A 10597-nucleotide genomic window follows, 5' to 3' on the forward strand; every position below is an offset into this window, starting at 1 on the left:
TTTCGGAGTTACCTGCATCCCTCGGTGATCTCACTCACATCATCACTTATTAGTCACCTTCCATTCTTAGCATGACTATCTTCTTCTTACCATTCAGTCGGCTAACCCCCCCCTTACCCATTTCTCGTTCCCATTCATTTTCCGGCCTCTTACTCCGCCCTCCATGGTCCGACACCTCGGTTCCCCGTTAAAGATATCGTTCGGGACCTTTCGGTACCTCTCGGTATCATTCGGCACCTTTCAGTGTTGTCCCATTGTCATTCGGACTTTGACTAAGTCCTTTCCATTCCCCTTTATAAATACCCGTAGGTTAGAACCTGTAGTTCCTCAGTTCTAATCTCGACTAAAATGCTACCCAAAGTCCCCCTGAGTGAATCCTGTTCCCATTCTACAAGATACCTCAGACATAAGAAATACAAGGACTAACTGAGACGTAACAGAGGCACAGCGCTCCCTCCGAGTCGCTGAGGCCGTGTCCTTCTTAGAGCCTCTTGTATCATCCAGCAGAACCAGGCTTCCTGGAGAAGCTTCGGTCCACCACCAGAGCTCTCGGATCCCCCTCTAGTTGAGCCCCACCTGCATTCGGACTCATGCATTTACCCCTACGATCCGGGTTTTTGACAGTGTCCTCAATTGTCCTTCGAGAGGAGTGTTGGGTTGCAGTATTGTATGTGAGATGGACGGTGTAGGCGGGATAATCACCCACATGCAGAGCTGGCTCGGATACCCGATTTCACGACTATAAAACCACTTCCATTCACACAACAACCCGATACAAATTCGACATCTAAAAATAGTCCTAATTCGTACGATTCTGACGATATCAAGAACGTCCCAATCGGTGGAGATTTGACGGAGTTCCGTGTTGGAGATGTTAGGCACAGCAGGTCACGGGCATGTGCGGGCGTGGGAATCTCAAGCGGCAACCCAGGATTCCAGCCTCACTCGTTCCCATGGCGTCTAATAAATTGGTAAAAATGCTTGTTGGCTGTGTGAGAGTTATCTCCGGCTACATTTTCAATTTAGGCTCTTAATTCCGCAAATCCATTGAGATATAGCTTATTTTCTTTTATTTCATATTTTGCCATCATTTCAGATATTGATTGATATTCTTTTATTGTTACTGTTACCCTTTTTTATTATTTCGCCTAATAAGGTACCCAGGTGCCATATGGTACCAATATTCCCCATCTATTCTTTCTAAAAATAATTATTAGATATAATCCTGTACATACCGGATTTTTGAAAAGAAGTTCTCCCCTCCCCCAATTTCTCTAAGGTGCTAGGATGCGCTAGAGTTGGAGTGAATGTGTGGAATCCAACAGTAGGAATAAGGGCAACTGTCTAGCCCACAACGAGTGGGTAGTAGATTAGTTGAGCCCTGTCATATCCATACAATCCCGACCTCCGCTCCGGGCTCCCGGAACTCCGAACTCCGACTTCCGGAGCCCTACTTCCCTCCCATCACTTTCTCCTTGCCGACTCCCAAGAGGTTATCCCACCTCCGGCTAGGACACCACCTTCGGTCCGACTCCGGAACATTCCAGGTCCGACCCCAACCTCGACACCTTCCAGACGAGTATGCAAAACCTATGCTCCCGACTCCGGACCTCCGCTCCGGTATCCCGTTCACGTCTCGTCTCCGGAACCTCCGGTCTTAGCTCCGACCTCGGACTTTGACCCCACCTCCGCTTATACCCATTGTATTGGTTAGCTCATTCCATTTAATTACCTTTGCCAATATTCCGGAGTTTAGCCTCCGAGTTCGGACTTTCCGGACTTACTCCGGACCTTGCAACTATTGCATTGTCCATTTCAATTCCGCTATTCTCCCTCATTCCTATTTGGGCTGCTGCTTCCTTCTATTCAGTCAGCTAGCCATTCCCGACTCCCATCCTCCTTCCTTCCTCCTTGGGCCTTGGCCCTTCATTCCTCCTTTGGGAAACACCATTGAGTCAAACACTTGACCCTCGGTGTTGTTCCTCTTTCCATCTCCCTTTGTCTCCTTTCGTCCTACCCTTGTTCCTTTTGATTCCGGACCCCTCCTTATATACAATGTACCTAGTAACTTGTAACCTCAGTCTGAAATCGACTGGAATTCCCCCCAAGAGACTTTCCCTCTGCTAGATCCGAAATTAGGGACCCCTAGGACAACCAGCAATGGCACAGCGCTCCACCTGAGTCGCTGAGGCCGAGGTCCTTCCATGCTAAGTCTCCGATTCCATTCCGGAGTCGTCCGAATCCGCACATTCTAACAAGCCCGGACCTTGCGGAATCCCCAAGAACCCACCACGGAGTTAAGGATCGAGCATAGTGAAGTTCAGTCAAGAAAGTAGGAGTTTTGGAGAGTTTGGCCCCATGAGCTTAGTCGGCATAGAGAGCCACGAGCCCTCTTTCAACAGGTGCGAAAGTGATGATATCATAACCAAGAACATATTGATGCAATGAGTTAGCGTCATTGGACATGCGGTGAAGTAGAGTGGTGAACATAGATTCTGGCATCTTAGACTTGGGGAACGCGGATGTCCTGAGCATTCGGAAGTTTCTGCATCATTCCAGGATGCCAAGAGGATTGCACAACACGAGGCTTCGGATTCTGCAGGGGAGTGAGGCAGATTTATTGCCGAAATCTTGCTTTCCAGCTAGCGTACATGCTTAGAAAAGAAAAACCAATCCCAAATGCCAGAGATATCCAAACAAATATTGGAAAAAGCAGATCATCCACATCCATTCCCACGTTTGCTCCAATGCATTTCAAATTGTGCCATTGCCCGCCAAGCAATTACTCGAGCTTTCCCTTTTGCTTGCAATGACCGTGGTGCTCTCCTTATTCTTCCTTGTTCTCTGTGCACGGCATGTACTAGCATGTACATACTGTAAGGATTTGTAAGCTATCGCACCTGCATTCCGATAAAACGCTGGACCATTCCATCCTCATCCTCTGCTTCTGCATGAATTAAGCTATGGGCATGTATACTGATGCGACAATGGCTTAAGCACTGCAGCTCGCATCACAATCGGAGTTTCCGTTAGTAAGCAAACGATCTACCTTCTCTCACCAATGCAACCCGCAAACCGTCTCCTCTCATCCATAGCTGCTGTGCTCATACTACTCCTTGTGGGGGTGTTATATTACCGCCATCGTCATGCATGATGAAATGTCGTATTCACCCAACAACCATACTCAGACCCATACAACAACCTGTCTCCAGAATTTGGGCGGGGTGAAGGATGGAATACAATGGGTGGCACTGGCATGAGCTACCCACCCCCTGCTCATCCAGTGCGTCCATGCTGTGCACCCGGTTTTGACTCATGCTAATTTATCTTTTTTCAGCCTCCACCTGGCGGACATCACCAATATCCTCCACCTCCTGGACTGCCCCCTAATCATCAAGTCTGAAAGCGACCACGAACGACTGACAGTTTGATGGCACTCCTCCCTCTTATATCACCCCTGATTTTTTGCCATCGGCCAGGCTCTCAGCCCCAGATGCTACACCTGGGCTCCCTCGACCCCAGATGAGTCCCTGACAAATAGCCAACCTGTCAGGGGACAAACCCGGGTCCCCATGACCCCTCTCTCTATAACCCAGAGCCTGACCTGTAACAGCCCATCTCAGGGCACAATGCTACTGTGGGTAAGAAAGTGATATAAACAAAGGGACAAGTAGATACACTTGCCTACTGTGGGTAAGAAAGTGAGAAGAAGGTTAACTTCTCACTTTCCCACAGTGGCCCCAATATGGCGAAAACTTCCGGGGATACCCGGAAGTCACATGAGGTGGGATCCGGGGTCGGATCATGCGGCATGCGGAGCATGCGGCGCAGGAAGTGCGCGGGAAGTGGAGCGGGTCCGGACGCGGGTCCGGGTCCGGGCTAAGTCAGGGTATGTGCCCTGACACAACCTCAACTCATATCGGAAATTCATGACCAATGTTTGTTATTCGAAGGATAAACCTGGATTAACAAACATTGAGAAGAATGTTTCTGATGGTCTTGAGGATATTCCGACACTTACTGAACTCTGTGTTCACACTTTGTATAGTGAATTTGTCTCCCAACCCTTGGTGCAAGAGCTCCATTATGGCATTGATAGGGTCAATGGGATTTCACTTGGGCCATTACATGATGCTGTCCTGACTCACCTATCCAAGATCCAAAGCAATCCTTCCCTTTGGCTCACTCACAGCAGCTCATTTGTTGAGGCAAGCCTAAATGGTGCCAAAATCAAAAATACCGAGGCAATTGAAGCAGCACATGTACTTTCCCTTCACCTCCCCCACATACTGGACGCTCTTATTGCATTTCTGGATGGTGCCTCTGAAACATACATGTCAGGGCACACCTGCCTGACCCTGTGCCACACCCCACGCTGTACTGCCCTACTCCACTTCCCCCACTATCACCCCCTGTCCCTCCTTTCTCACTTTCCCCCCTCCCTCTCTATTTCTATTCTACGGTCGATTTCCCTTTTCTCCATGTACCACTACATACCTAACCCCGTTCCCCTGATCACCGCACGCGCTGCGCACACTCCTGCCTCCTGAGCGGCCACCTCCGGGATCTCCTGCAGAGACACCTGGGGAGGTGTGGCTGTGTGCGGAGATGACGTGGCTTCCTCCATGTGACCCTAACTGCATGTATATAATAACGCCGCGACGGGACCGCCACTACACATAGCCGACACCTGTCCCACCAAGTCCCTCGTGCCGGGACCTCGCCACTTTCGGAGCTGTCCCTGACAATACACCAGGTTCTCAACAGAGTTTGCTATTGGGGGGACAAATCAACTCACTGACACCAGAAGAGATCGAAAGGATCTTCATTCCAAGCACAAATGATGCAAACAAGGGTGCACTGTCAGGGCACACACCCTGACTAGCCCAGACCCGGACCCGCATCCGGACCTGCATCTGCCCACTGCACTTCCCACATCTGCGCACACTCCATGTGCCGCATGTTCCAGGCCCAGTTCCCACCCCCTCATGTGACTTCCGGGTATCCCCAGAAGTTAGCTTCCTTCTCATCTTCTTACCCACAGGAGGCAAGTGTATCTACTTGCCTCTTTATCTATACATCTTCTTACCCACAGTAGGTTGTGCCCTGGATAGGGCTGGTTACACCAGTAGGTTGTGGGCCATAGGGGAGGGTCATGGGGACCTGGGAGTTGTCCCCTGACATGCACTTGGCCAACTTTGGTGCATGAAGCAGCTGAGTACACACATGATGCAGATGAAGTTGAATGCCATCCAGATGGCAAAGCGGAATGGAGTAGATGATTTTATAGTTGGTAGTCTAATAGGAGGGCTAAAGCGGGAGCTCAGTCTCTGTTAATGAAGAACTGAATTACTACAGTTAATACTAACCTAAAGCAGGAGCTATAGTACAGAAGAGTACAGAGTAAGTAATGTAACAACTAACTAAAAACAATGATACTAACCTCAGTCTCCGTTAATGTTAGAACTGGGCAAGGGTGGACGATTCTGGAGGGGAACCGGAGACTTAGCAAGGAGGGACCTTGGCCTCAGCGACTCAAGTGGAGTGCTGTGCCATTGCTGTTTGTCCATTTGGTCCTTAATTTCATAGGAGGTGAGCAGGAAGTCTCTAGGGGGCATTTCAGGTCGATTTTAGACTAAGGCCTAAAACGAGTATGTACAGGCACCGATATATATAATGGGAGGGTGAAAGCACAAGGAAACAAAGGGGATCTGAATTGGAATGAAGGCATCCAAACGGGAACAAAGGGAAGACCAAAGCGGAGCGGTACCAGAGGTCATAAGGCAGAACCTGTGGTACATCCAAAAGGAGGTAAGGAGGGTGAGGCCCAGAGGGGCAGGAGGATGAGGGGAAGTGGGGATGATGACTAACTGGCTAGAATGGGAAGAAGCAGCAGTCTAAATAGGGATGAGGGGAAAACGCGAGAGATACATTACAAGCGGCGAAAGTGCCAAAGATGATCCGTGGAGCTCAGGGGTTACGGAGCTTACAGAGGTTATGGAGGCAGGGTTGAAAGTCCGAGGAATATTGGCAATGGTGTTTACGTAGTATGAGGTCACCAATGCAATGGACTAAGGCCAAGGTGGAGTCAAAGTCCGAGGTAGGAGCTATGATGGAGGCTCGGAGCAAAGGTATGAGCGGTGTTCGAGTACGAAGTACAGGACAGCGGCAGAAGGTCGTAACTTGGTGGGGGATTGACAGAAGAGGGCCAGAGGGAAGAGAGAGGAAGGAGGAAGGGTGTGGAGGAGAGGAGAGGTGTCAGGTCCGAAGGTGAGTATCAGAGCGGATGGGAGAAGAGTAGGAGGGTGACGGAAGGGTGGAGGTGTTGTGGGGAGGAAGCAGAGGAGTGGGAGGAGGAGTAGTAGGAGGGTGGTGAGAGGGGTGGTGTTCAGTCCGAGGTAGGTATCGGAGCAGACAGAGATAGGACAGGAGAGGGACGGAGGAGTGGAGGTGACATGGGGGGGGGTGAGAGGAGGTGTGGTGTCAGGACCGAGGGTGAATATCGGAACGGACAGCAGTAGGGCAGGACTCCGGAGGTGGTGAAGAGGGAGGTCCGGGAGTCAGGTCGGGATCAGGTATGCACGGATATGACAGTTAATGAAGAACTGAGGAGAAAAGGAAAGTAGAGCGAAAAGAGTATATGTTAGAATGGGCGGATTCGGACGACTCCGGAATGGAATCGGAGACTTATCATGGAAGGACCTTGGCCTCAGCGACTCAGGCGGAGCGCTGTGCCATTGCTGGTTGTCCTGGGGGTCCCTAATTTCGGATCTAGCAGAGGGGAAGTCTCTTGGGGGAATTCAAGTCGATTTCGGACTGAGGTTACAAGTTACTAGGTACATTGTATATAAGGAGGGGTCCGGAATCAAAAGGAACAAGGGTAGGACGAAAGGAGACAAAGGGAGATGGAAAGAGGAACAACACCGAGGGTCAAGTGTTTGACTCAATGGTGTTTCCCAAAGGAGGAATGAAGGGCCAAGGCCCAAGAAGGAAGGAAGGAGGATGGGAGTCGGGAATGGCTAGCTGACTGAATAGAAAGGAAGCAGCAGCCCAAATAGGAATGAGGGAGAATAGCGGAATTGAAATGGACAATGCAATAGTTGCAAGGTCCGGAGTAAGTCCGGAAAGTCCGAACTCGGAGGTTAAACTCCGGAATATTGGCAAAGGTAATTAAATGGAATGAGCTAACCAATACAATGGGTATAAGCGGAGGTGGGGTCAAAGTCCGAGGTCGGAGCTAAGACCGGAGGTTCCAGAGACGTGACGTGAACGGGATACCGGAGCGGAGGTCCGGAGTCGGGAGCATAGGTTTTGCGTACTCGTCTGGAAGGTGTCGAGGTTGGGGTCGGACCCGGAATGTTCCGGAGTCGGACCGAAGGTGGTGTCCAAGCCGGAGGTGGAATAACCTCTTGGGAGTCAGCAAGGAGGTGACGGAAGGGAAGTAGGGCTCCGGAAGTCGGAGTTCAGAGTTCCGGGAGCCCGGAGCGGAGGTTGGGATTGTATGGATATGACAGTATATACAATTATATACATTGTGTCACAAGGCGAATATGGATGTAAGAGAGATCATGTGGTGTTGGTTGGTAAGTCACAGGTCGTTGTTGCTCCAACATAGTCTGTCCAGCGAAGACCAGAGAGCACTGATGTCACTTGCGAGGCTGTGGGATATGTCAGGCCATGAGTGTGAGCGGAAGCGAGAAATCTGAGCAGCAAATGCAAAGGTGGCAGATAGTCAGCAGAAGGCCAAGGCTGCAAAAGAAAGGACACAGGCAAAGCAGGAAGCACTCAAGAAGTTGTCAGAGGATGTGATCTATGATTTAGAAGGAATAAAACCAAGAAAGCAGCCAAGCAACAACTTGACGTGCACCAATACCTTCATCCCAATGACAAGGACATCCCAAGGGTTGGGGTCTTTAGCAGTATGAATAATGAAGAACAGAAAGAGGTACTCACACAGATAGCCAGCAAGTATTATCCTGTGTAGCACTCAGTAGTTGACTCAATATGGGGATGGGGGGAAAGAATGACGATGATAGCTCGATGTTGCAATGGCCCACACAGTTTTAAGTGGCTAATGAACAAGAACAGATATTGGACAAATGGGATAAGCAAATAGGGTGGGGAAACTGCTGCATATGGAATGGCACAGCATAGTGGGCTGACAAAACTCGGAGTAGGACAAGATGCAGAAAGGGGACCTAAAATGATATTGCAACGTAAAATGCATACCAGAACATCATTATGTCTTGTCTTCCAACACTGCAACATCCCCAGCACCTGGAAGGATGGAGAGTGATGCAATGTGATCATGTTTGGCATGTCCATAGTTCAATCACTAGAATGCCCATTAATCTACTCATATTTGCATGGGTTTAATCATCTATCCTTACAATCTCCTTACTTCCAAAGTTTTAACGTGGTTTCCAACCTAGAGGCCAGTTTTGCTTATGTAAGTGTCACAACGTTACAACGTTGGTTGACGACCCCCATTTATAGTGAAAAAGGCCTTTTAGGCCCCATGCAAATGTCCTGAGGTCCCCCCTATAAAGGCCCACATAGTAGTTGTCCAAGGTGGATGTCTTCAACGTTGTAAGGCCTCCATTAGGCATCCACTCAAAACACTCATCGCCAACTTGTGTGCTCGTTCATTTTGGCACTTGCCGGTTTACCAGAGTAACCTCCGATCATTGATTCATCGCCACGGTACAAGTACTATTTCTCATGTCGAAGATCCTGCAAGATAGCCTTCCGCGTGTGTCGGCAGATGTGGAAACACTTGGCGACTATGTCCGAGCAACTACAGCCGCCAAGATCACTCCCCTTTACTGCCTCCATGGGCCACCAGTCCGTCGATCCCATCGAGCCTCTGTGATGGAAGCTCTGGGTAAGGTGGATGTTGACTACAATGCAATCCTTAAACAGTTAGGAGAGTTGAAAGCCGTTGAAGCCAAGTTCCGTGTTTGGCGTGCTCGACTCCGCACTTCCCTGCAACCTGTTGCGGCAGTTCCAACAGAAGTTCTCCAAAGGATTTTTTACTTCTCCGTTCGTCGGGCCAACCTCCACCAACGCACGTTCGCGGACCCCTTAGTGCTCAGCCAGGTGTGTTCTGCCTGGCGCCGTGCTGCCCATTCGGTGACATCAATTTGGACCATCATACACGGGCATTGTGGGGCGCTGGATCCAGAGCTGAATCCAGAGTTGAATCCATATATTCTATATTCGAGAGACAAACCTCTTCATCTCGACCCCTACCCCCGGGAGTGGGAAGATGAGAAAACACCGATGCAACATGAAAGAATTCGTTCCCTGCATCTTCCCATTGGCTCCGACATACGACTCTCCGATTACTCCCAGCTTCACCATCTTGAACTATGCAACAGTGCCAAGCATTCACTCGTCATTTTCAGACCACTCTCAGAACTGCAGGAGATACGCTCTCTATCACTGAGTAACATCTCATTGTTTCACATACCCCAGAGTCTACCCCACCTGTCTAGCTTGAGGCTCGGGTGTCTTGACTGGGATAAAGTCAGGCCGCTCACCAAGTCTGCCTTTCAAAATATTGAGAGCCTCCATCTTAATCACATCACTGGTCATGGGGCTCACATGGGGACGGGCGCTTTCGGAATCCCGGGCTTTCCACGGATTCACACGCTTGAACTGCGCCATTGCTCTCCTGAATTCCTGTACTCTGTCTTCTTTAGCATGCATTTTCCTCGCCTGTCGGACCTCACCATAGCAACTGAGAGCAGTCTGGGTTCACGTGACCGGTCGTTCGACCCAGATAGAAGTAGTCTTGGGGTGGTTCTCCAGCAGCTGGCACCTTTTGTAAGAAGAACTTGCCTTCCCGCATTAGCAAATGGCTGCTGATGCGGTTTTGTAGCTTGCTCGTGCGACACAAATCGAACATTTATCTTTCGGTCTAGTATCCGAGGCTGATCTCAACTCTGTACAACGACTCCTGATCCCGTCATTCCTAATATACGAAGATTTGCAAGCTGACCTTTTGTCATGGAACCTTCTCCCCAACCTTCACCACCTCACACTTGTATTTGGCTCTAACTCTCTAATGTCACCTGGTAGATTCCTTTCGCTCTTGAAAGAAATCTTCACGGATCGCATACGATTCGGGATGGACGCCAAATTGAAACTCTCCCTCTCCCCAAATTTATTCCACATTGTGAGCGAGGCCTGGTCCATCGGAGATTTGGTCGAACAATTGGAATGTGTACCAGAGGAGTTAGCCCCAGTGGACAATAGTGCCACACTTTGTGAATGGTGTCGTTATTGAATGATTCTTGTGTCTAGCAACCTAACTTTCCAACCCAATTCAACCCAAAAACAAAAAACTATTAGAATGTGGATTCTATTTACATCGGGCTTTGGGCGCTTTGGTGCTTTGGTTCATTAGAAACTCCGTTGTGCGACGATGTTGCCACTCGGTGACATTGCGTATATACGAGTGTGATATTTGGAACTCTCTCTCCCTCAAATCTCTCATTAGAGTCTGAGGTAAGAACGATATCTTCTTTTTCCAACTCATGTATTACTCGTGTCGCAGTCTAACGCGACATGGGTATACTATCTACAATATATC

General features: G+C 49.5%; 1 protein-coding gene across 1 annotated transcript; it reads left to right on the forward strand.

The window, feature by feature from the left end:
• Positions 1-9626: 9626 nt before the first annotated feature.
• Positions 9627-10597, forward strand: EI90DRAFT_3061639 (uncharacterized protein). Its single transcript, XM_039060575.1, is given in 3 exon segments — positions 9627-9828; positions 9884-10556; positions 10567-10597. The coding sequence occupies 2 exon segments, from the start codon at positions 9706-9708 to the stop codon at positions 10289-10291; spliced, it is 531 nt and encodes a 176-aa protein (XP_038915040.1). The 5' UTR covers positions 9627-9705; the 3' UTR covers positions 10292-10556; positions 10567-10597.

Source organism: Cantharellus anzutake, assembly GCF_015039405.1.
Source record: "Cantharellus anzutake strain C23 chromosome Unknown EI90scaffold_30, whole genome shotgun sequence".
NCBI lineage: Eukaryota > Fungi > Basidiomycota > Agaricomycetes > Cantharellales > Hydnaceae > Cantharellus > Cantharellus anzutake.